Here is a 26147-nt window from a genome sequence, read left to right as displayed (position 1 = left end):
CCCATTTAAAATTTTTTGCATGTGTTAGGCTTCACTTAATAAGGGCAGTTTGAGCACACAAGTGAAATGAGAGTGTTAATTTATATGATTAAATTCGTCATTTCTTAATATTTAGAGCTTTCAGAACAATTGGTAATTGATCACAACCCAAGGTCAGACTTCATCTTTAAGATACAAATCTTGCATGTAGCTACTTCAACATATTTGCATCTTGATCTCCAAATTTGTTTAGTAAGTTAGTGATTCTGAATCCTGAATGTGTTTTGTGAATTGGGACATAGTGATCATGATAAGGACACAGATAAGCTAAAATAGAAATTAAAATAATTTATTCTGGATTTATAGGAGTGGCAAGTACAAGCAATTCCTTAGAATTAAGGTAAGACACCAGATACCACTAAAACACTTGACCAGAAAAATAAATGAAAAAGAAGCACACGCACAAATAACAAAACCATTTCCATGGACAACCATGAAATCAGAACTAGTAAATTCTAACTGAGATATTTTTCTTATCGCTATCCTTTGAGCTATCATCATCGCTTTTGATATCTTCTTCATCTTCTTCATCATCATCTCAATCCTTTGAGCTATCATTATCGCTTTTGATATCTTCATCATCATCACAATTGGAGAATGATTCTCTACTTTCTTCATCTAGTGTTCTTCCTTGTTTGCCTTGCACTTCTTTTTGCCTAACACCATCTAGAGCTCGAATCAGGCTTTGCAGCGTCACCATCCAGTCTTTGGCATCAAACTTTTCAGCAGCATCTGCAGGAGTCATATTCACCTCTTCCAACAAGTGGTTGTCTTTTCAAAAAGTGGGTGCAAATGTCCAAATAGTTCTTAGCCAACACTTTAAAAGCTTCATATTTGCAACACGATAACTCAATGTGCTTGTACATCCTTCCTCTTGGAATGAGAACCAGGTCAAGTTTGTCAGAAGAATCTTTTGACAGAACATAATTATGTGCGTGTGTATGAGAGAGAAATGCAAAGACATGCTTCCATCACATAGCACCATGTAGAATACAATGTTAGGAAGGAATCAGAAGTCCATTCTTAGATTTCAACTACAGAGAGAGAAATGCTGATGGTCATCAGAATTCTGTACAACCAGAAATATTTCTTGCACCAATGATGTAAAATTTGGCTGATAAACAGGGCTTTGAAAGTAGCGGGCCTCTGATATGGCAAGGTTCCTGTTCAGCAAACAAATAAAATTTGTCTGCATGCATAACCAAATAGGAATAAGGAAATCAGAGAAAAAAATCCAGTAAAAACAGCAAAGTACCTTTTGCTCATAACCAGTCTGCATTGTGGAGGTTAGATGATTTATATGGAACAAAATCCCAGATCATCTAGATAGGGAACACAAGGCATTTTCCCCTGTAATTCTAATTCCTACATGCATTCCAGATTAAGCTTGTTCTTGTCCAGTGTCGTAGCTTTCCATAATCCATCAATCACAAACTTGCATGTTAAGTTATTTGGTGCAAATCCTACTTTTTGCATCCTATCCTGAAGTTCCATCAAAGTAGTCACATCAGCATTCTCAGAGAGGACTTTCACAAGTGCATTGTAACTTTCAGTATCGAAGATTTGAAATTCCCTGGCAAAGAAGCCCAATAATGATTCTGCTCTATTGATATCCATTTCCTTGCAGTATCCATTTATTAATGCCTTGCATATTGCCGTATCAGGTGGCACACCAAATTTAACCATTTCTTTCATTACATATTCACCCTCCACACTTTTGTTTATTTTACACAAGCAGTCTATAAGAGCTCTATATGTAACAATATTGGGTTTTATATTTTTATTCACCATCTCAGCTTTCAAAGCTAATGCCTCTGCCACATAATTACATTTGCAAAGGGATAGAATCAGCTCATTATAGACATCAACGTCAGGCACATAACCATAATGAGAGATTCTTTCCAGAACACTTTTAGCGGCAAATGGCCGATTCTCTTCACACAGTTTGACTACTAGATATTCATAAATGTCAGGAGAAATAGGAATTTCAAATCTCTCAAGCTCTGACAGCAAATTCAAAGCTGAAAGCAACTTACTCTCGTTTCCATATCCTTCCACAACAACTCGACAAGTAAAACTATCCGGGCGAACCCCATTTCCTATCATCTCATACAACAATGACCTTGACTCTTTCATCTTTCCCTCCTTGCAATAACCACAAATAAGAGTATTATAAGACATAGTGTCTGGACTTAACCCTCTGTGAACCATTCGATGAAAAAGCTGATGAGCCTCCCTAACCTTCCCTTCTTTACAAAGACCATTCATCAAGGCAGTATATGAAAACAAATCCGGCAATGCACCCCTCCTATACATAATCTTATACAAATAAAATGCATCCCCCAACCTTCCTTTCCTACAATAACTATTAATCAATGTATTGTACGTCACCACATCTGGATTAAACCCTTCCTCTTCCATCTTCTCTATGAATTCATTCACCTTATCCACATCTTTATCCTTGCATAAAACATTAATCAACATATTAAACGTATAAGCATTTGGGTGTATCCCAATTCTCCCCATTTCTTCATATACCTCCCAACACCGATCAACACATCTCAGCTTCACCAACCCATTCAAAAGACAATTACAAGCAACTACACTAGGAACAAAACCAACCTCCACAGACCTCCTAAAAGTCCCAAAACCTTGTTCAATCATGTTGGCTTTCACATAAACCTTAATAAGCATATCAAAGACAACTGGATCCCAATTACAATCTTCACCGCACAAAACCAAACTTCCAAAAACATCACCATCATCTGGTGAAACGACCTTAACCATTTCTATCAATTCACACAAAAAGTTCATGGCTTGAGAAAATTTTCTAGACCAAATCAAAATATGAACAATAATACAATAATTCTGGATAGTGGGTCTGAGACTTAAATCATTCTTGACCCAATTGAAGAAAGTGAGAGCTGATGAGGAATCAGATTGAAACCTCAACAGAACTCTTGAAATTTCATGAGAACCCAGATGAGGAAGAAGCCCTTTAAGCTCATTTTGAAAAAGAGGTAACTGGGTATTTTGTTTAAGGTTTGAACAAATGAGATTGACAATGTTGTTGGGGTTTTGGGTTTGGGGGAGCAAATGGTAAAGTGGGTTTGAGATGGATTTGGATTCTGAATCCTGTATGGTCTGTAGTGATGAAGAAGAGAAAGCTGAAATGGGTATGAAATTATTAAGGTTGAGGAATGGTTTTGAATGAAAGGCAGAGTTTTTGTGTGATAAAATGAGGATTTGTTTAATGGAAAATATTGAAGTTCGAGGCATCACTAACAGACACAGTAAGCTATAAATTTTACCGTTTGGCAGAGGAATTCATGGAAGATGCACCAACGTTCAACCATGAAAGAATGAAGGTCCTGGACTCCAAATTAAATCTTTTTTTTTTTTTTTAAATTTCACTCTCTCTGTCTCTCACTCATATTAACACAGTGAACTCTCTGGCTCTCTATCTCAGATGAAAATGGCAAAGCTCATCACCTGATGATTGATCTGTGTGGACTCAAAGGGAGGAGGAAAGTAGAGGAGCTACAGCGGCGGAGCGTCAAAGGCGTAGCCATCACGGCGGAGCTATCGGTGAGGCTTTGGGTTTATCTGAGTTGCGCGTTGTGGATTGATTTGGGGAAGGAGAGCGGAGTGTAAAAAACACATACTAGTTTTGATGTGAGGCATTGCTTTTTATTTTATTTTATTTTATTTTTTTGGGTAAATTTAAAGTATGAGATTGTTTAGATTTCAAAAATTTTTCAAAATATTACATCCTGACAGTTTGGAGTGTTTATTTAGGAGTGTTTGGATTTTACGATACTAAAATTTGAAGATGTTTATATTTTACACTCTAATTTCATAATTTAGAGTATAAAATCTAAACACCTCTAAACTCTAAGACTCCATTTGGAAGTTCATAAGGAAATAGAATGGAATGGAATCAAATAACCTTGATTGAATATTTTAAAATAAAGGAATGGAAATGAATGAAATGTAAGTAATCTTATTTGGGAGTAATATGGAGAGAATAGAATGAAATCATTTTATAACAATATTACTATTAGACCCCTATTTTAAAATAAAAAGGTTGAATATATAGGGGTATTTTGGGAATTTTAGTAAAAAAATCATTAAATCTAATTTTATTCTCTCCCATTCCTCCCAATTTCGGGAGAAATTATATAGTCCTCTGGTAGACCACGTCATTTGTCCACCATTCCACTAAAAGACTCCCACTTATTTAAAATTGCTGAGTCAAATCCCACTTGTTTAAAATTACTGAGTCAGTAATCAGTTTCTGTTTTAAAAAATTTTCTAACTCAGCAATTTTAAATAGGTATGAGTCTTTTAGTGGAATGGTGGACCACGTCACTTGTCCACTATGTGGACCTTATAATTTCTCCAATTTCGGGGAGAATGAAAATTTGAGATTTTAAGGGAATAGAGAGGAACGAGTATTCAGTAACCTCAGAGTATAAAATCTAAACACTTTCAACTTTAAGAGTGTAATTTACAATTTACCATTTTTTAATTAGGAATTAAATATTAAAAATTAAAATTAGGCCAAAACGGCAACGTTTTGGGCCTAATAATGAAAACCATGAAAAAAACAGCCAAATACTAAGCACGACTATATTATGTATCGTTAGAGATATAATCATGGGTGTGACCAATTAATTAACCATACACTGAGTAGAAAACAAAAACCATAGTCAGCTAATCATTCTATTGTTCTTAATGCAAATTAAAAAAAAACCCTAAACAAATGAAGTAGAGTATCTAATTAAATAATTGAAAGTTCGCACAAGAATCCTAGCTCCAGATTTAGCCAGTAAACTTTACATTCTTCAAGTAAGTGTAGATGTGAACCAAATTGTATCTTCCAGATTAGCCATTCGAGGTGGCAATGATTTAATGCTTCCATCTTTGAGTGAAAAAACAACTTTGTAATGACTAAAGTAGGAGCCACTACAATATATATGATTCCCTTTTAGTCCCGGAGGAGAATTTTGTGATGCAAGAGATAAAGAATAACCATAACCCAAAAACAACACTTGATCATGCAAATCTTTAATCTTAATGTATCGCCCTTGGCTACCATTCACTTCTAACTTGAAAACATCAAATCCAGTTTGTCTGTGTCTACTAGTCACCATCAATAAATCCCCACAAGACTCCACCAAGTATATCGATGTATCTAGGTATGTGCTGAGGCTGAATCTCGCGAAACCTATACAAAAATCAGACTCTGGCACCAAACTAACACTAAACCTGTCATAATCATATACACTAAAAACACTGAAGCATGCTTGGTTATCATGGTCGATATACGGTGCATATAACTTTCCCTCGTAAAATATGATATCGTCGTAATTTATAGAAGTGGAGGTATTTCTCCATATCTGCTCTCCTACTTTGCAAATGGCCAAATTTCCCAGGCAAAAAAGCACTGCAACAAAAGTGTCAGGACCATGCAACATGATGGCTTTCTTGATTTTGCAAACATCTGGGACATATGTAAACTGAAAATGATGTGGGAGTTGAAATTTAACGTTAGATATGGGATTTAAGAGGTGCAACTCGCGGTCTTTTGTTGTGACCAACCAGCCTTTAGAGCATCCTTTGATGGACTCATGTTGTGGAAACTTGTACATCTTGTAAACCCTTTTATCTGTGAGGCTTAAAAACTCGTATGGTTCTTTACGGTTGCCTCTCTTTGTCATCAACCATGGATGCTCGGGTGCTGGGGGATAAGGTGTTTTGTTGGCTACCAGAAGCCATGACTTGCAAACTAAACCATATCGAAGTTGATCAGTAAGGTGTTAAGTGTTTGTAGACAAGTTGAAGGAGTTCTGAGGGAAGTTCAGACCAGATTGGCATGATTTGGTTTTCACTGTCTTTCAATATTGATCTTTTTCCATCCTTGACAACCTTCTTTTACCTTAGAAAAAGAGAGATATCCTATTCACTGACATAAAAGAAGGGGAAAACTTTTAAGAATATTAGAAATCAACCGATGGAATGGCCAAAAGAGGGCTTAGAAGCCTTGTTTTATAGTCATTCTTCATGCTTGTCCGAGTCCAATTCGGTAAGGAAGTGAAAACCATATGAATTTCTAACAAAATAACAAACTTTAAAACATTGTAGAGTCATATTTTTAAAAGACTTCTTTATAACACGTAAGACACAAATCAATTCCTTTTTTCTTTTTCTATTTTTAAAATTTAGGGGGAAAAAAAGGAGATATATAATTACGTCCAGGTAATTCTCCCACCAAAAAAAAAAAAAAATCACGTTTAGGTGATTTAAGAATGAGATTACTTTTTGTATTTTCATTGAAACAAAAACACATTTAAAAAAAAAAAAAAAAAAAAAAAAAAAAAACCAACTACCAGTCTCCAACAAGAAATTTATAAGGACTAAAAGTTTCTTATCTTTAGATTCCCAATTCACTCTATCACTTGGCCGACTCTTTAAATAAATAAATAAAAAACGCTCGATCACCTAAAGCTTCCCTCTTAATTAATTAAGGTGAGAAAAACATTTGACTTTTAATTTGAAAACCCTAAATTCAATTTTATTGATATTTGGCGGACTCCATCACTAAATCCCCATCCCCACAAAACTACTTGAAATATATCCTTATGCACAAGATACATGATAATCATGCCCAACGTGAGAAAATAATGCTCATTGATTAAGAAAAATAATAATAATTCGAGGACACTGGGCTGCAATTCAATTTTGGACACATAACTAATATGTTTGAAAAATTAGTGTAACGGGCAAAAAACCCCGATGTCAAAATCTAAATGGAACTTTACAAAATAGTCTGTCTTCTGTCATGGATGTTTTTGTCTTGAATCTTGATGAGCTAGAGATGTACGAGTCAAAGTCTAATTGACTTTTACTCTATATATATAATTCTAAATGGTTTCCATTATTTTTTTAATTTAAATTTTAGGTTTTATATATTGTTGAATACCAGACTTTGTAGCATTACTCATTCAACAACACACTTCTTCTCATTTTTCCTAAGCGCAAACCTAACCTAAGCTAACCTACTACTTTGAGGCCGTGGATGTAGCTTTAATTTGTCATCCAATGAATCCAAACAGGACTTGTTCATGATTTTTTGAAAAGTTACAATGTAAAGATCATTATGGTCCAATTCCAAACTCTTCCAAACTCAGGCAGACCTATTAAAAGAGAATGGAGGAAGATATGGCTGTCCGTTCGTCCTATGAATATATGCAAGATTTTTCATTATCATTATCTGAAATTTACAATGTTGAAGTTAAAAAAGAATTTACATGCAAATTTAGCAGGCCTCAACTGACCATCTCATGAGAAACCATAAATTGTCTTACAGATTTTCATACTAACCATCTGAATGTGCCATTGCAGAGACAAGTGCTTGTTAGTTGACAATCATGTTTGCAAGCTTCAGCTGCTTCTCTAGAGGCAAATGATCTTTCAAAGATACACAGGCACGATGCATCACACGCAATAGGAAAGCACCCATATCATTCTCACTTTCATCAATAGGTTGAATGCCTGGTGTATCATCACTGCTTACGTTTAGAGTAGCCCAATTGTAAATGCGTTCCGTTGATACCCAAAGATAAGAAACAATGGATTCTGCTACAACTTCCCAACTGGGGTCTGACATAAGAGAAGTCAGGGTAACCGGTAGATCACTCAACACGGTAAGACGGTCCAGAATTAGAAGAGGCATGTATTTGCAGCTGATACCGCATAGCAGACCAAGAAACTGCAGTGCCTGGATTCAGTAAAAAGAAAGGGCACAAAGAAATGTAAGTTAGCAATAAAAAATTCTCCCCTTTAATGTTTCATTTAATCCCCAGTTCTGGCAAGCCACTACACTGTCCAGAAGAACATGCAAATCACTTCACCAGCCGAGAGGAATCCTAAAATACAATAGCCCTTCACCAAAATGACTTTAAGACGCACTGTTTTAAGGCAAAAGGAAGGACCATAGGACAAGTAAACAGGCTCCAAGATGTCAACGTTAACAGCATTTAAATTAAATAAACTGTGACACTGCCATTGAACTGAATGTCAAACAAAATGGTTTCTCATATAGTAGGCCCTACCAACAAAATTATGTGGAATCTTCGTACACACAGATTTCTATTCTTTTCTTTTTCTTTTTCTTTTTTTAATTTTTGGGGATACCTCATTTCTACTAACATAGGTCAGCAATAACATGGATTTTTGTCTTCCATTCCCATACAGGTGCAGGGGAGGATTATATCTGTTTTAATAATGGTCCCATATATAATTCTTATCCTAATCATTCAACATTAAAGTAATTTCATGCCTAGTCCCTACCGTGGAAGGATAACTTGATATACAGCTAATTTCCAATGCATCAACAACCCACTGTCTTCTAACACTTCCCTCTGCATGTTGTAGAGTTGCTACAACTTCAATGAGCAAATCCCAGACACCTACAAATAAAAAAGTTTATATGTCACAAGATTTAGACGCTTTGAAGTAAAAGCACTGCACAGTACTACTCATTCTTTTTTTTTTTTGATAGGTAACGTAAAATATTATTAAAAATTATAGCCAATCTCTGTTTAGCATTGTGGCAAAATACTATTGTTCTAAAAAATTTAATTTTACTGACTCAAATATCTACCCAAACTTTTTTTATTGTCTTTGTGTATAGAAACTAACCACGTGATTCGGAGTTCAGTATGTAAGCTTTGAGTCTTCCCAGCTCAGTCAATGGGAGGGAACCAATCCTGACTAGCTTGGCTTTCACTTGAATCTTTTTTACTACATCAATAAACTGACCAGCTCCATGGACTAGGTCTTCCTGTGAAACCTGTGAGGTGCACAAGGCAATTAAAGGTATAGAGCATATAGTGTAGTCAAAGGTTCTCATGCCATATGTGTATCTTAATAAAAATTCAATGTAAATGAATATTTATTCACAAGTTAATGGTGTCAATCATGAGGACAAGAATTTAAGGTATACCTGCAAAAAATCCAATAACCAACCCCGCCGAGCCTTTCCTAAGCATTTAATAGCCTCAGACCACTCCTCTACAAAACTTAGCTGATCCACTTCCATGACGGAGGCAGATTGCATTGGCAACAAAGAAAATAGCACCTCCATGCACTTCTCAATGTGGTATATGTAGTCTACAGAGTCGAGAGAAGCTTCATCTAGGCACTGATACAGACCTTTCCAGCATGAAATTCGTAATATTGAAGTAACTGAAGACAAGTAGTGAGTTATGTCATTGAGCAGTTTCTCAACCCTGGAACCTGAGAATACTTTTATCAGGTCTGCCAGATGAATGAGCAGACATGTTTGTAAATTCAGCTCAAGTGTCTTAAATCTGGACAGGTCAGAGAGCTCATCAAGGAAAGTTAGGAGCGGATCAAATTGGTTTGCATGAGATATAGAAAACTGCACACATTCCTCCCTGAGGATTCCTTTCTTGAGAGCTGAATCTGGTGGCAATAACTCAGCAACTTGATCCTCGTATCTCATGCAGCGTCTTATGATTGCACCCCAATCCATGACTGGCAACCTAGAAGCACGTGAAAGGCACCTTAACACAGTGGCTACAGTGCCAACATGTGCAATGATACCTTTCTGAAGTTAAGAAAGTTAAGAAATTAGAAATTTTGATCAGAAGAATGCGTGCGTGTTTGTGTGTGTGAGAGAGAGAGAGGGAAACTCAAGGATTGGTTTATATGTATATATATATATATATATATTCGAACATGTCATACTTGATTGCTCAACCTTTTTCGCAAGACTCATTTCTTTCATGTAAGTAAATATACTATGCAGCATAAATGAGCCTGGCATCCTATGGGGGGAGGGGGGAACCAAAAGATTTTGCATGAACATACAATACTAAATACTTTATGTCCACCACCCAACTGAAGTACCAAAGAGATTTTATCAACATAAATCAAGATAAATGAGAAAAAATATGTAATAATCATAACAAGGATGAATACAAAAATGGCACTTTTGATAAGCATACTGTATCAAAACGCATCTTATTTTCAGAGAAAGTACCTGAGAAAAATAAGCTATGGAATAACATCAATGCATTGTCTAGACACACAAGTTAGCCCCAAAAAAAAAAAAAATCAATTCATTGTGAAACCACAGAACTTGTAGTAACAGACCTACCTCAGAAACACTCAGATGCATTAACCACAAACAAAGCCTCATAATTACAGTGTCATCAGGAAAACTATGAGAGACAGATTTTGAACCAGTCATATCATCACTGTCAAGGACTTCCTTGGACCACATATGATGTCGAAGAAATGAAACAGCCCATGCTGCATATTGTTGCAGCTGATGCTCATCGGAATTCTGTGCAACCAGAAATATATCTTGCATCAATGATGTCAAATCTGGCAGACAAACAGGACTTGAAAGTAGAGGACCCCTGAGATAGCGAGACTCCTGTGCAGAAAACAAAGAATATTTAATTGTATATACACATGCAAATAGGAAAAAGGAAATCAGAACTAAAAGGACCTAACAAGAACAGCAAAAAAGTACCTTTTGCTCATAACCAGTCTGCATTGAGGAGGTTAGATGATTTATATGAACCAAAATCCCAGCACTAGCTCCCATAGCATTAACAACCCCAAGCATCCCACCCAAATGAATAAGAGGAGGGTAAGGATCAGAATAACATTTTCTAAACAATTCTAGTAAACCTTTGACACATTCAACTTCAATAGAATGCACCCCTTCATTCAAAATACAGGCAAGAAGGCTTCCGGCTCCAATGCATGATGCCATTAACAAACTCTGATGAAAGCTGCCAGATTTTTTAACAGAAACTAATTCAGAAATGAGCTCCATATAGCCATTCAATAGATGATCTAGCTCATTATCATCCATCAATTCTACTCTCTGGCAGAATGTCACTACAATGGGAAGTGCAAGACAGGATCCTACGGACATAAGAATCTCAGCTCCTTCACTGCAAGAACCATAATTTTGAACTAACGAATTGACATGTGGAATCCATGATAGGATTAAGCCTTTTATCTTGAGCACAGCATCATGTGCCCCAGCTCGGTATATTGCACCAACAGAGCTCGCCAAACCAAGAACAAGTCCCGCAACACCCCAGATATCTTCCTCCAAGTCATCACTGTTCTCACATGGCAGGTTAGCAGTTCTAATACTATCAAGATCATACATGTCTGGCGTGAAATACGCAGAAAGACTTTCCACAATATCAGATGAAGATTGAGTAAGCTGACATATCATCAGAGATAAGGCCCTCACAATATTTCCAAGCAGGTGCTCTTCCTGAATCTTGCTAGTTTCTTTGTCCAAGTCAGAGTTATCAGCAACTTCAACCCTGGTAAGAAGATCTTGGCATGAAAATCCCAAGCCAACCCCACAGGCTCCTTTGACAAGGGTGCTTTTGCTACCGCATAAAACCTGAAAGCAAGCAGATAAATCAGAAAACCTTTTTTAATGCATATTAAGTAGGTACAAAATTAATGGTGTTCCGTGTTCAAATTTCATCCATGCATACATATATAGATAAGGTTGTACCCAATGCACAAAGCACCCACTTCTGTGAGGTCTAGGAGTGATAATTGGTAGGCAACCTTACCCTCCCTCACCCCCCCCCCCCCTCTCTCTCTCTCTCTCTCTCTTTTGAAGAGGCTGTGTGTGTGTGTGTGTAGGTCAACTCCTTCTTCAATGAGTTTTAACTCTCATGAAATCTCCTATTCTTGTAAGAACAAGATGAAGCCATTTAGGGACATGTCTGATGTAAGGGGAAAAACTAGAACCTTGACCATAATTTAAGGGCAAAAATAAAACCTTAAAACTATATTCTTTTCATCCTAGAATTGCAGTCTAGGTTCAATTTTTGTCCTTAAAACATATATTACGTTAGACACACTGGCAAAAAACTTAATGAAAGTGGATGGAAGTACAAAAAGAGGGACATATAAATTTTGAAGGACAGAAATAAAACTATATTTCAAGGACGAAAATAGTGTTTTTACCTAAAATTAAAAAGAGCAGGTCCTTCACCAGAGTGGTACTAGTACATTTAACCGTTTTAGTTAAGAAGAGGGAACATTAAGTAAATTGCATAAGAAAATATAAATTAACAGTATCTGGGAATTCCTCCTTAAGGATTTAAGGCAATAAGTAGGCATCTAATTGAAACCATATGGTGAGACAAAGTGAAAAATGACACCAAAATTAATTAAAATGTCCAACACATGTAACATAGGATCATAACTACTTGCTTATCTTAAGTAAAAATATGAAAAATTATTTCGCTCTATACAAGGCACCTGGAGGGTCTTGAACCCATGACCTCACCCTCCATCTTACTCTTACCAGGGGAGAATGTGTCATTTGAGTTAGAGGCCTTAGAAATATTTGAAATATGCTACGCTATTTAATTAAAAGTTAAAAAATAAATCCAAAACAGTCAAAACCAGAACTGTGCCCACCTCAACAAGTCCTGTGATATTCTCATATTTCTGCTTATGATCGGTTACATGTAGGCAACTTGAGATCAATCCAAGGGAAATTGCAGCTGACCATTGGCGGTGTTCATGTTCATGCTGAAACAACCAATTAAGCAGGAACTTTGAAGCTGTTGATTTAACAGTGTGGGCAGATGGAGGCAAGACCTGACAAAAGCAATCAAAGCCCCTTGAGACCCTTGAGAGGATCAATTGGAGAACTAAAGATATTAAGGAAGAGGTATGCTAAGATACTTTGAAAAAGTGGAAAATGCCAACTGATACATCTATACTGCAAAAATGACCACAATTGAGGCCTATGAGGCAGTGTTTATTCCCACAATAAAGATATTAATACCAGATGTTATAAATAGGATTGAAATATCTAACAACGGTTCCATTGATCTATGTATTTTTCCTTTCACCGTTAACTAAAAATATGCACAGATTATGAATTCTAGAGAACTTTACAATCACACAAAACTCTTACCAAACAAAGTGCACCAATGGCTAGAGCAACATTTTCCGAAGATCTAGGGATAGCTTCTTCTGCTATTCGTATCATACTCTGCATGATAAAATTAAAAAGGAATTACAACACCAAATAATCTCTTTGAAATTGATGCAGCCAAATACTAGAGTGTGAAAGGAGTATTATGAAAGCCAAAGGTGATAGACAACCTTCAGAATATCATTAGCAGCTTTGGAAGATTTGTCCAGGATGATGGTTGATGATTTAGCATCAAAATACAAGATATCAGCTCTTATCCAACGTCGCATGAAGGGTTTCCATGACTGCAGTGCAAGAAGTGCAACAAAAATATTTCTTGAGAGCTGGAGAGATGCTGCTATTTCCACCATTGCATTCTCATATTCAGCATGTGGATCTCGTAATCCCTGTACAACATAATGTCAGAGTAAATCCTACAGAGGGAAAAAGAAGATCTTGTCAATTATGATTATCTTACTCTTGAAGCCCCTTGGTTGCTCACATCTTTAGGAGTAAATGAAAGACATAAAAGAGCTGCACCAGGTAAATCTCTAGCCTTACTTCTTTCCCCTGCGAATGTAACTCTTAGAAGGTCAGAACAAAAACCTGGGGGAAAAAGAGAGAGGAGGATATGCTGTCACAGAAAATAAAGGGAATTCATACAGTAAAAAATTTTTGACTAATTATCATCAATAAAATCCACCATTATCACTCTACTAAAGAACTAATCTTTTGCAACATGTCACTTTATACCCATACCTTTCTCTTATTTTTCAAAAGAACTTGTAATAATAGTAGAATAATTTGGATAGTTTGGTATGCCGCACAGGTGGGAGTAGTTAAACAGTTTCTCACAACTTGGTAGAAAGAATAATCATTCAGACCTTTTATTTTTAATCAACAAGCAGGAATAAAAAGTAACTCACAATTGTTTAGGTCACAAGCAACACTATATGGACACTAAGTTCATGATACCTGAAGTGAAGACAACCTGAGGAAATACATCCAGAAGCTTCTCAATCTTACTTCCTACAACTCTTTTCTCCTTGAGCAGTCTTCGCCGATTGCTGAAGCATATTGACAAAAGCTAATTGGTATAATATGCATATCATGTACAAAAAGATCATAAGGGTGTATCAAAAGTGCTCATAAATCATAATGCATAGATGCATATCGTAGAATCCTATGTATCATATGATACATAGGCACGAGGATTTAAAATGAGTTTTTTGTTAAAAAATTCTCTTTATTTGAGTCTTGTTAAACTTGTTTTTAACACACAATTATTGGGTTACTTAATTGAGCCCAATAAAATAACATGTCCATGAATTTTTATTCTATTTTCTCCCCTCTTTTTCTACAAAATTTGGACTACACAAAAAATCACCTTCATATTTGCTAATTTCTTTTCTATACCATGAATAAGGTATTAAATGACTATAATTAGTTTCTTTTTTTGTTGTTATTTTTTTAATTCTAAGAAGCTAGAATCCCAAGAAGAAATAGAGGAAACTATTAAAATAAAAGAACTAGAAAAGATAGTAAATGTTGATGATGATGAAGAAAATGTCAATGAATAAATAATTTTGCAAGATAATGAACATGATAACAACATTGGCTTAGATGTAATTGATTTCGCAAGATGATGAATATGATGAAAAGAAATTATTATTTGGGCTCATATGTCATGTATAATCACTTTTGAGTTTAATCAATTTGAATGTGTATTTTATAAACATATGTTAATTTGATTTATTTAGTTAGCTCTATTAAATTTTATTACATAAAGTGATGATTACTTAGTCATTAGTTGAATATATTATGAATTTATAATGAAATACCTTTTATGAACATATATTTATAATTTTATATATATTTGATTAAGTGTTTGTGTATCTTACAATACACGATACGATACAATAGAAGATACAAAAAAATCAAAGATCAATTCACGATACGATTCATGTTTTGACAACTATGATCATATATATCTCCAGCATGTGAAGTAGTAAAAAAGTTAAAAGCAAATTCATGCTTTACATGTGCTCATATGTTAAGATCTTGACTTGAAATTCTTCCATGGCCTTGAGTACATTAGGGTTTGACTCAGAAAAAAGCAATTCCGTGCTCCTTTTCTTGAAATCTGGAGTATTCTTTTCAATATGTGATACCTGGGCAAATATTATTTAAAAGAATAATTAAGACAACTACATCAAAAAGAAAGTAATTAAATGGCAAGAAATCAGACAATGTCACCAGCCAAAAAAATAATAATAATGCAGGATTTATTATAGTCCACCAATTAGAGGCATAAAGTAACGAAAATTGGGGGAAGATTACTGCAACCATTTTTAGATGTTACCTCATATTGGGTCAATGCCTCAAAAGCAGAAGTCCTTGCCATTGCCCATTGTAACCCATGACTAGGGTGGACAGAGGTAGCAATGCCCCACAAAATCTGTAAAACATTCTCTGAAGCTTCTGGGTATGCTTCAGCATCCATTGCACCCCACCTTAGCAGAAGGCAAATGCTGCCAAGAAGCAAAATTAAGAGGTACTTAAGTATCCCTGGATTGAAAGACATGAAAACAAAATTTGATATGAAATATCAGAACAATTGAACAAATGCTGTATTGAAGAAGCGACTCTCATGTTAAATAAAAATGCCAAAGAGAATGTTGCAGAAAGCCGCAGATAACTGAACAACAGAAAGGCTAAAAGTAATCAACTTTAATAATTCCAGTGAGCAGAGGTGTATGGAGACATGTCCCTAAAATTACATGGAGGATTTCCAGCAACATTCGGCATGTTATCAAATCACTCCATGACCCAAGTTATTTTCTTCAAATTTATTTTATTTTTCCAGGAAGACGTCACCTACTATTAATGATAGTTGTTAGTTCCCATAGGTTGTGAATGGCAAGGGATTCCACAATAACTTGAATCCAACCTGACCCAACTTTCTAGAAAACTTTTCCAGCATTAATAAGGTATCAGTGCCAGTTGAACAGATAAATAATCCAAAATAGAGGATCATACTCAGAAATACTTACCTGTGTGCAAGAATTGGGTCAGCAGAGTAATCCAACACATGCTTTGCAATGACATCCCAGGCTGTATAAAAATCTGGACACAAACAATTTATTGAATATACTTTCAAAAAATGCTTCAAATATGTGAAATAAGCTAGTAAAAATTCATATGAGTGACAGAAAATATTAGAATATAAATTTCTTAGAATCAATTACAACAATAGCATTGAGAAAAGTCAACATATCCTTAAACAATGATACTGTCTTTCCCAAATAACTATACTTTTCTTTTCTTTTTCTTTTTTCTTTTATATATATATATATATATTTGAAGTATCACTTAAGGTCGCACAAATATTGTCAAGAGTTATTATCAAAGGCACTTGAACAGGTCTGGCTCTTAGGCTGTTGCCTAGGGTCCCCTATTATTAAAAGACCCCCAAAAGTTAGGTTAATAATTAGTTTTACTTGAAAAAATAATTTTAAAAAAACCTAGATGGGTTGTGTGCTCTCTTCCCCACTCCAATATGGGGCCCAAAATTGCATGCCAATAGAATTCCAGCTGTGAATTGAAACTATAAAATTTTTGTGCCAAATCATCATTGATGATCAATTTTCCATAACAACTCGAGGTTTCAATTTTTGTAACCAAATATCCCACCCAATACACAGTAGATTGTCAACTTTAGTCACCCGGTCGCCCATATAGCCACACACCAAACAATCTTTTTGCTCTTATCACCAAAATCAAAATCAGAAATTAGATTTTAGCTTTCCTTCATCAAAATTAGAACAAATGATTCACCTTACCCCCCAAAGTAAATTAAAACTCTTTTCTACAATTAAATATTTTTTTTTCTTTTTTGTTGAATTTTTCATTGAACCATAATATTTGGTTTTCATATAAATTAACCTAGGTGTTGACAATATTAATTCATACAGATATATGTTAAATCCGAATTTGTTCAGGCAGGTTGACAATGTTGGGATATTCTTTGATAAATTAGATTCTATTATTCTACACTTTAAAATTTAGTTTATTCTTGTCATATTATAGTTTTATATTGTAGATAGTGTTTCTTTTTATTTGAAATTTTTTAACAATAATAATAATAATGCTTAAAATATCATAATTGATATGAAAAATATAAGAAAAAATGATAGAAGTATAGGAAAATTAACTGAATCCCTTGAAAAAGATATTACTAGGGAAAAAAAAATATATATGAAATCGCATAATTCAACAAGAAATTCATTAAAAAGACTTAGGAAAATAAAGAGATATTTAGGTTGCGTTTGGGATAAGCTTATATTGGGCAGCTTTTTTTACCATTTAGCTTATTTTTGATACTATTCATGAGTCCCATTGCACTTTTTGGTACTATTCATGGATTCCACTATACTATTTCAGCTAACTTTTAGCTTTATCTACAGTACTTTCAACAAAAAGTTTTCAGTTTTAACTAAATAAGTTGTTTCCAAATTGATTCTTATTATTATTGTTTAACGTCACGAGTTCAATTCTCACAACAGCCCTATCTCTTTTACCTATCAAAAAAATAAAATAAAGACTTAGAAAAAAAATGAAATAAAACAAAGGAAAGATAACAAGGAAAATAATCAGAATAATGTTCAAAACATAATGTAACAAATATTAATTATATAAAAAGACTAAATTATTTTCTTCTTTTCTAAATATATGTATCTCTTACAAATTTTTACCAACAATCTTGTTACAGAGGTTATTGCAAAAAGAAGTTTCTCAAAATTAAAATTATAAAAAATAATATATCCTACTTATTATCAATTATGTCATGAGAGCGTTAAGTGAACTAGTCATATTATCAATTGAAAAGTAGATAAACCTAAATGCAAAACTTAATTGGTAATTTTGCATCTCAAAAAACAAGAAAAATGAGTTTTAAACTACACACACATATATATGGATTTTTTTTTTTTTGGGGGGGGGGGGGGGTGTGGGGGGGGGGGGGGGAGAGTCCCACTTAAAATTGTCGTTTAGGCCTCAAGCTATATCGAACCAGGCTTGCACTTGAAGTGCTTCTACACTTTATGTAAAGATGCCACAACGTCAATTATGCAATTATAGAACACCTTATGTCCAACCACACATGCATGCATGTGATGCACATAGTTTCACATATTCTGAAGCAAGCATTTGGGCAAGCTACACAAGTTAACATTGGCAGGCACCCTCTTCCAAACAGATTTAGAAACCCTTAAGAAAAGAAAATTTGACCATAATATTGATAATTATGGATGGACAACCACGGCTATTTGTTTATAATGCTTGATTTATAAATGATTCTCTTTAGGATTCCACATAAGCAATCTGTGCAGTGAAAACAACACTCCAACCAACTAGTAGTAGTAGATGAACCGAAATTAGCGCATGCTAGTGCACTCAGGAGAGTGCCTGCTTGATGCCAAGTAAATCTGGCAATCAAGGATTATAGGACCCCGGCACCTTTCTTTTTTTCCATAGGGCCAAGCGTAGAGTTGAGACAACCATGACATGTGAACTGCCTTAATGATTTTTTTTTTCCTTAAAAAAAATTAAGAGAAAAACTAACACACATATAGTTCACATGAAAATTTTCAAATTAAAAACCAAGTAGTATTCTATGTCAGATTAATTTTTTATAACACAAAAAATCATAATTTATTAGTATATCTTGACCAGTCACAGTAAACATTAGAAAGATCAACTTAGAGAGATCTCACTTTTTATAATGTTCTCCATAGTTGCTGAAGGTTGCTGAAGATATGATGAGGTTTTCAGACATTCAGAAATATGAAGAAACCACATTTTTAAATTTAAGCTTCTTAAGGAATAAATGGGAAATAGAAAAAATATTTTAAGTTTAAACACAATTAAGATTACCGATTACATCAGCTTCACAAAGATGGGCAAGACTTTGAAGACCAATAGCTTGAATTACAGGATCTCGGCTCTCAATGCAAGCCTGTCGATCCAAAGATAAAGAATTGAATTTAGAACTGCATGCATAGGACAAAGTAAAGACAAAACAGCTTTTAAAACCCATACCGAAACAGACAAGATAAGGTCCACACCCCTATCAGGGTTTTTTCTGCAAACATCCTGAATGGAAGCAGCAATACTGATGCAAATATTTCTCTCAGACATGAATTCAGTGAACCCTTTTGGGAGTAGTACACCCTAAATGTTGAGAAGAAGCAATGGAGAATTAAAAGAGAACAAATTAGCAATAATAACTAAGAAAATGGCAAGCACACAGCATAAGAGGTAGTGCTCAGGGGATTGGCCTGTCTGCAATCATCACATTATCTGCATTTTGTTCCATACTTAGTTTAACTGCCCTGAATTTTTCTTTTAAAAGAGAAAAAGACCATATGCCATCAGGCAACAAAGAAAGAAGCACAAGAAAAATCTTACTTGCAAACTCCCAAAGGCACGTTCATTGACCTCCCAGGTTTGACAAAGCAAACGAGTGGCTGTAGCATATAATGTTCTGTGTATAAAATAAAAACCGTTGAAATAGGCTTAAAAAAATGTAAGCAAACTATTAATTGTACATGTTACATTCAAATGATAACAAACAACATGAGTGAAACCTAAAGTCCCTAGGTAAGCCCCATGTGAATTTAATATAATCAGCAGTTCAACACATAATGTTGATGAACAGATCAGGTGAAATGAACCACTACAGACAACGATGCCATGAAACAAGAAATTGTCAGACAGCCACACATCCAAAAAGGAAACAAGAAGCCCCTACCGAGCCACACAAGCCAGCCCCCACAGAGCAAGACAACAATTTAATATAGAAGTAGATATTGATCAAAACTCCATATATTGGGTATATTGAGTACAATTCTGGTATAGATATAGAATGGACAAGATAAAGCAACCCATGGTTCCCTAAATGACAAACCCATGATCCTATCACATGAGAATTATGTGTTTTTCATTCTCGTACAAGTGTTCTGGTGGTATAATAATAATGTCAGATTAATTTGCCAAATCATAGTACAATCAAGCATGTATATGTGTGTCCAGTGCACCCGTGTGTAGGACAACAAGCCAGGTTATGCATTCAAGATTGTATCATTCACCACAAATCAGAATATGGTCATTCATACAAAGAAGGTATGTATGCCCAGAAAAGAATACTTTGGGATACTGTAAAAGAAATATAAATAAATAAACAAACAACAAAAAAACAAAACAAAAGACATGAAGAATGATCCCATTCACTCTTCAAGTTATGGCCTTCCTTAATAATGAAATTTGTAAGGGGAAAAAATTCAGAAGAATTTATAAGTAATTATCAACATCTAATACAGGGGGTTGGATGAACCCCCTCCATGACATAGCAATAATTGCCACAAAGCATGCCATGATAAGGTAAGGCCACTAAAATAATCATAAGAGAATGAAATGAAAGACTTCAAGGATATTTTGTTCAAAGGACGTACGGTTTGGCATCCTTGTGAAGCATAGGCAGGATAGTTTGGACTATGAGTGGAATCATCATGGAATGCGAAGCAAGTGATGGAAGCACTCCCAAAACTTTTAACTGCAAGAACGGTTGGGAAAGAGGAATATCAAGATATAGTGATAGATAACAGAGCCAAAAGGCAAAGCTAACACGCCCATCATTAAGTACAAGAGAAACAAACCAGCATATAAAAGGAGAGCTTACCAACATATTATGGCTTATAGTATCCTTCATAGTGAATATGTTACTATAAAATAGAACTGCTAGCAATAAAGGAACTCCCATTCTAGGATCCATAACACCAATAGCGGCCAAAGAATCTAGAGCAGCATTCCCCAGTGACTGATGCATCACCAAAACACCAGCAACAGCACTGAGCAACACGGGCATTTCTACAAGGTACAATAGTGGGGCAATCTAAATTTGATGCAAATGAACCTTTGGCCAGTTTGGATGGAGAGGGAGTAGAGTAGAGTTGGCTAGAAAATGGCAATTTCTAGCAATTTCCAGCCAACTTTACTCTACTCTCCCTCCATCCAAACTAGCCATAAGCTTTAAAAAATTATACCAAACCAAACCAATCCCGTTTATTGCATGATAAGGAACACAACCAATTACCAGTTACAAATAATTCTTGAGATTGAGAGAGAGGCAGGGACGATTTTCGTCTGTCAATGATCCATAAAGAGTATTCCCTTAGTTGAGAAGCCCAAGATTTTGGTAAGTTAAGCATTTCTTTGCCATCAGCTTTACAACTAGAAGCAAAATTTAAAAAGAAGAAACCAGATAATGAAAACTGATCCTGAAAAAAAAAACAAAAAGAAATTTTATATAGCTGGCAAGACTTGCATATCTATATTATTATATTTCTAATATTGATTGTTAGGCTTCCTCTTGTTATGAGAAGGAGTTATATAAAATTCATTCCGAATGAATATCATGAATTTGAAACAGAGGCCACATTAAAGCCCTTAAGCACTCTTTTCAACATCTACTTAGCACTAAAACAAATATAAAAATCAAATAACATTTCAAAGAAATAAACAATCCAGATATAAGATACAAAAAGAAACCTGAAACCATAAATGCTGCAACAGTCTAAAAGCAATAGATCCAGGTGTGCTGAGATATGGAAATCCCCCTTTCATAGCTAGCTCATTTAATCCCCCTTTCATTCCTAGTTCATTCACTGGTGCTACCAACGTTTTCACTAAGAGCTTTTCTAATGTGACAAGCATATCAGTTGCTGCTCCTTTGACGCATTTAGAAGGAGACGACAAAAGGCTGATGACAGGAAATATGAATAAAAGCTCTTCACTCGGACCACAGGCAGCTTTGCCACTATCATATTCTGCAAAGGCAAATAATATAAAAGCAAAAAAAAAAAAAAGGATGAATTAAATAATTAGTAACTCATCCAAATAAACAGAGAAACACAATCAGAACAGACCAAGTAATATGTACAGTGAGATCACTGCTTATTAAAAAATATAAACTGATTAAATGGGATCATTCACTACATTCATTATAAAGAAAAACATAAATTAGAGGAGAAAGTTCATAATCATTAGCAGATGATAGGAACAACACAATAGACTATAATAGAACGGAAACCAAATGGATTCCCAGGTGCCCAAGGCATACAAAAAGATTGAGCAAATGTAACGCCCTCTGTAAGTGTATGGATATTGTCAATGAGTGTCTGGCTATTGTCAATGAGTGTCATGGACTCACACTGACAGAAACCTATAAACTTAAAATACAGATATTATAGTTTTAACAATGTGTATTTTGATTGACAGAATATCTATAAACTCATCAAGTTAACGTACCATTTTCACATTTCCACTTTAAGAGGAAATGGAAAATTTTCAATATAGAAAGTTGTTCATGTTCAAGCTCTGACTCTGTGAGGATAACAAACATAGATAGCACAACAGATGATAATTCAGGTACATATTGCAACCCAAGATCTTTTTGGACAAACAATAACCGCTTTGCCAGTTCCACTATGAGCTCATTCCCACCAGAATGCCTGCGATGACACGTACATAAAGAAAGAATAGTCTCTAACAGTTGGACACCACATAGTTGAGCTTCAGCAATCAACTGCTAACATGGACAGAGAGAAAAAGAAGGGAAAATATTAATAACTTGAAGTGAACCCACAAACAAGGTAGTACGGTACAAACTTCCTAACTATAAACTCAATATAAGTAGACATTCCCATGATAGCAGATTGAAGACAGAACAAACAAGAAGAATTCTTTTAAAAGTCCAAGGGTGCACTGAAGTAAAGCTATAAGAGCATACCAATTTCCTTCCGGACAAATTTCTCAATACTACTATATACGCATCCACCACACACTCCACAAAGTACATAAAATTCCTAAAGTCCTGCAAATTATCATGAAGTAAGAACATAATTAGCATAAAGCTACATGGGAAACAATAGACTCCCTACTTAAACTAATCACCTTAACAGAATCAAATGAAGTCAGTATAGACAATACTTTCACTAACATGCATACTTACTTCTGAATTTTTGCACGGAAGAAATTTGATGCATTCCATGAGCAACTTAAAAACTGGCATTGCCTCTAGAGGGAACGAGCAACAAATAGATGCCATCGATGATATTATATGCCTCGCAAACAAAGACGAAGACGAATCCGAAACAGGTATCCTCAAAATAAAATAATTAAAAAATGGTCTCAAGAATTCGCAAACTTCCACCATTCCCAACTGCTTATTCTGTGCCATAAACAATAACACTTGCTGCACAAGCTCAGTCTGAACCTCTGGTCGGCACGAGAGGACCTGCAAACCATTACCAAAATAATAATAATAAAACGCAAAAACTACTTTAAGCCTCAAATTCTACAATTATTTGGCCACACTGATCACCAATATTCAAAATTTCCAAAAAGTAAGACTGGGTTTTGTTTTATCCAACTTGTACATAAAAGGGTCCATTTGGATGAGCTCATTTCCATTAGCTTATTTTGCTTATTCCTTGGTACAATTTTTAAAAGCCTCATTTTATTCTAGCTTATTCTAGTTCTAGGTACAACTATACTTTTACACAATAAACAAAATAAGAATCGGATAAGACACAATTGGCTACCATATACTATTGGCCCTTACAATTTGGGGTTGTTTTTCATTTTGGCCCTTCATATTTGATTTCATTTTCATTTTGGTCTTGTCGTCCATTTCCATTAGTAATCAGTTGACACTTGTCATTATATGGGTAATGTGCCTTCATGGACAACACTTATATGGCACTTACCAGTCAAATTACTATCAGAAATGAATGACATGACCAACATGAAAATGCTCTTAAACATGAATGGCCAAATAAAAATTTAGAAACATAAAGAGCCAAAATGAAACAACCCCAATCTTAAAAGGCCCAAAGTGTAGTTTAGTCATACACATACAGTTTTTTAGCTTTAGGTTCTGTTTGGAAGGGCTCACTTTCACTCTTTTTTTTTTTTTTTTAATAAAAAAAATAAGGTGTGTAAAAGTACCATGGTATCTGGCAAAATAAAATGCTAAAATTTCTATCAATTTTACTACAAAATGTTACAAACAATGAATGTGGTTGGTGCTATTTCAAAATTACAACAAATAAATATTTGAATTACTTTTTGTGATCGATGACACATAGCATCACTCTGAACAAAATAAGCTAAAACAAACAGAGCCTAACGACCAATAATTTGCAAATAATCAAGAATTTCTGTATAAAGCTAAAAATAACGGTCCCAAATCCAATGCAATGGTCACAGGTGGTCATTCATGCTTTGTCTACAGAGCAACCTGCCCCTTTATCAATCCAGCAACTCATCTCGGGAACTAAGGCATGGTTGCCAAATTTCAGGTCCTGGAAGGCACGTTTTGCACGAAGGGACTGTAACAAAGCAGCTCATTTAATGGCTAGACATGCTAAGGAAATTGAAGATTGTATTATTTGGGTGGAGGACACTCCCCCTTTTATTGTATCTGAAGTTAACTCTGATGTAATTTCTCTGGGTTCTACCCAAGTTTAATGACATTGTAGACTTCCAATCAAAAAAAAAAAAAAAAATTTTATTCTGCGCAACCAAACAGGGACTTAAACTCGTATCATTTCTCTCACTCACCTTAACAAACGGGTGAGTCTCAGCGGAACTGAATCTCCACGCGCCATTGCTCCTCTGGAACTCGAACCGAACGAGGAACCCGATTGCTTTGACGAAGAGGTTGACGAGATTCGGGTCGGATCCTTCGAGAGCGGACTGGAGCTCCAGCAAGGCGCGAGAGACGCCGTAGTTGGCCTCGGTGACGAGGCGGCATAGCTCGCGAACCGATTGGTCGACGACGGGCGGAGAAGCCGAGTGGAGGCACTGGGATATGGCGTCTCTGCCGGGTTCGGATTCGGAGTCTAGGTGCTTCGGGGCGGACCGGAGCTTCGAGAAGATTGAGATTACAGCGAATTTTTGCAGCGAAGGTTGGGGCACTTTGGTCCTTTCAAGTAACGGAAAGTACGAATCCATTGTTAGAGAGAGAGTTACAGTTAGTACTGAGTAGCAGAGAGCGAAAAAGAAGACGAAGATTGGCGGTAACAAAACGACGCCGTATTTTTTTTTTGTTTTTCTTGCTAAATTAGCAGCAGAGTAGAGAGCTCTAGCGGTCTAACCACAAAGTAGTTGTGTTGAGGTGGCTTGAGACCTTGGTCAAGTCGGATTCGCACGACCGCAGTTTTAAATTTATTAATTAACTTTTTAAAAGTGAGAGATTGTGGATTTTCTTCAATTTTTTTTGTTAATTTGATTTTTTTTTTTTAATCTTGATAATTTGATATTTGGGAGTTAGGGATTTTAATTTTGTTTGTCTTTTTTTTTTTTTTTTTTAAATAATAGAATATGCCAACTAATTAAACTATAATTTTTTTTTTTTTTTGGTTAATAGGAAATATTATTAAACAACTAAGCCAAAATGACTAAGTTAGAAACAGCAAGCCTACATACAGTTTCCCCAATAGTATCAGAATACACAAAAGCTGAAATTACATCAGATGGGGGATTATCCCAAACTACAAAATGATCTTGCATCACTCCACCTAACTTAGCCATAGCATCAGCGACTCTATTCGCTTCCCTGAATGCATGCTGCACCCTGTAGTGCTGAAACTTGCCCAGAAGCGACCTACAATCAGCCAGTAAGGAAGAATAAAAAGCATTAGAGGGAGAGTAAGACTGCACCAGCTCAACAACCACCTTAGCATCTAATTCAATCACAAGCTTCTGCACTCCCATCTGAACAGCCTGCAATAAACCGTCCCTTAAAACCCAAAATTCTACTGTAATGCTAGTTGTGAAGCCAATAGACTGAGCGAAGCCTCTCAACCATCTACCCTCACTATCTCTTATAACGCCCCTCCTCCTGCCCTTCCCGGATTGTCAAAGGAAGCCCCATCAGTATTTAATTTACACCATCCTAAGGGAGGTTTTTCCCACCTGACATTACAAACCACCTTATTCTTTTGACCCCTAACCTTACCCACACAGTAGTAAT

General features: G+C 35.4%; 2 protein-coding genes across 5 annotated transcripts; both read right to left on the bottom strand.

Moving 5' to 3' along the window:
• Positions 1–307: 307 nt before the first annotated feature.
• LOC126714811 (pentatricopeptide repeat-containing protein At5g40400) lies at positions 308–3725 on the bottom strand. Its single transcript, XM_050415182.1, has 2 exons — positions 1295–3725; positions 308–1202 (listed from the first exon to the last, which is right to left on the bottom strand). Exon 1 carries the CDS (start codon positions 3316–3318, stop codon positions 1405–1407), a length of 1914 nt encoding a protein of 637 aa, XP_050271139.1. The 5' UTR covers positions 3319–3725; the 3' UTR covers positions 308–1202; positions 1295–1404.
• Positions 3726–7278: 3553 nt separating this feature from the next.
• Positions 7279–25264, bottom strand: LOC126714808 (protein RST1). Of its 4 annotated transcripts, none has more exons than XM_050415178.1 (25): positions 24734–25264; positions 23121–23405; positions 22899–22982; positions 22418–22697; positions 21659–21936; positions 21204–21387; positions 20790–20977; positions 20563–20663; positions 19520–19595; positions 19151–19282; positions 18986–19067; positions 16105–16177; positions 15414–15582; positions 15092–15222; positions 14027–14118; positions 13530–13657; positions 13243–13458; positions 13052–13129; positions 12547–12729; positions 10610–11509; positions 10229–10510; positions 9050–9676; positions 8746–8896; positions 8395–8513; positions 7279–7822 (listed from the first exon to the last, which is right to left on the bottom strand). In XM_050415178.1, exons 1-25 carry the CDS (start codon positions 25124–25126, stop codon positions 7460–7462), a joined length of 5595 nt encoding a protein of 1864 aa, XP_050271135.1. In that variant the 5' UTR covers positions 25127–25264; the 3' UTR covers positions 7279–7459. The 4 variants fall into 4 exon arrangements, with proteins under 4 accessions (XP_050271135.1, XP_050271137.1, XP_050271136.1 ...); XM_050415180.1 differs by having other exon boundaries at positions 13530–13621; XM_050415179.1 differs by having other exon boundaries at positions 22418–22694.
• Between the last annotated feature and the right edge of the window lie 883 nt (positions 25265–26147).

The sequence above is a fragment of the Quercus robur genome, chromosome 2 (assembly GCF_932294415.1).
Source record: "Quercus robur chromosome 2, dhQueRobu3.1, whole genome shotgun sequence".
NCBI lineage: Eukaryota > Viridiplantae > Streptophyta > Magnoliopsida > Fagales > Fagaceae > Quercus > Quercus robur.
This window is presented reverse-complemented; position numbering and strand designations above follow the sequence as displayed.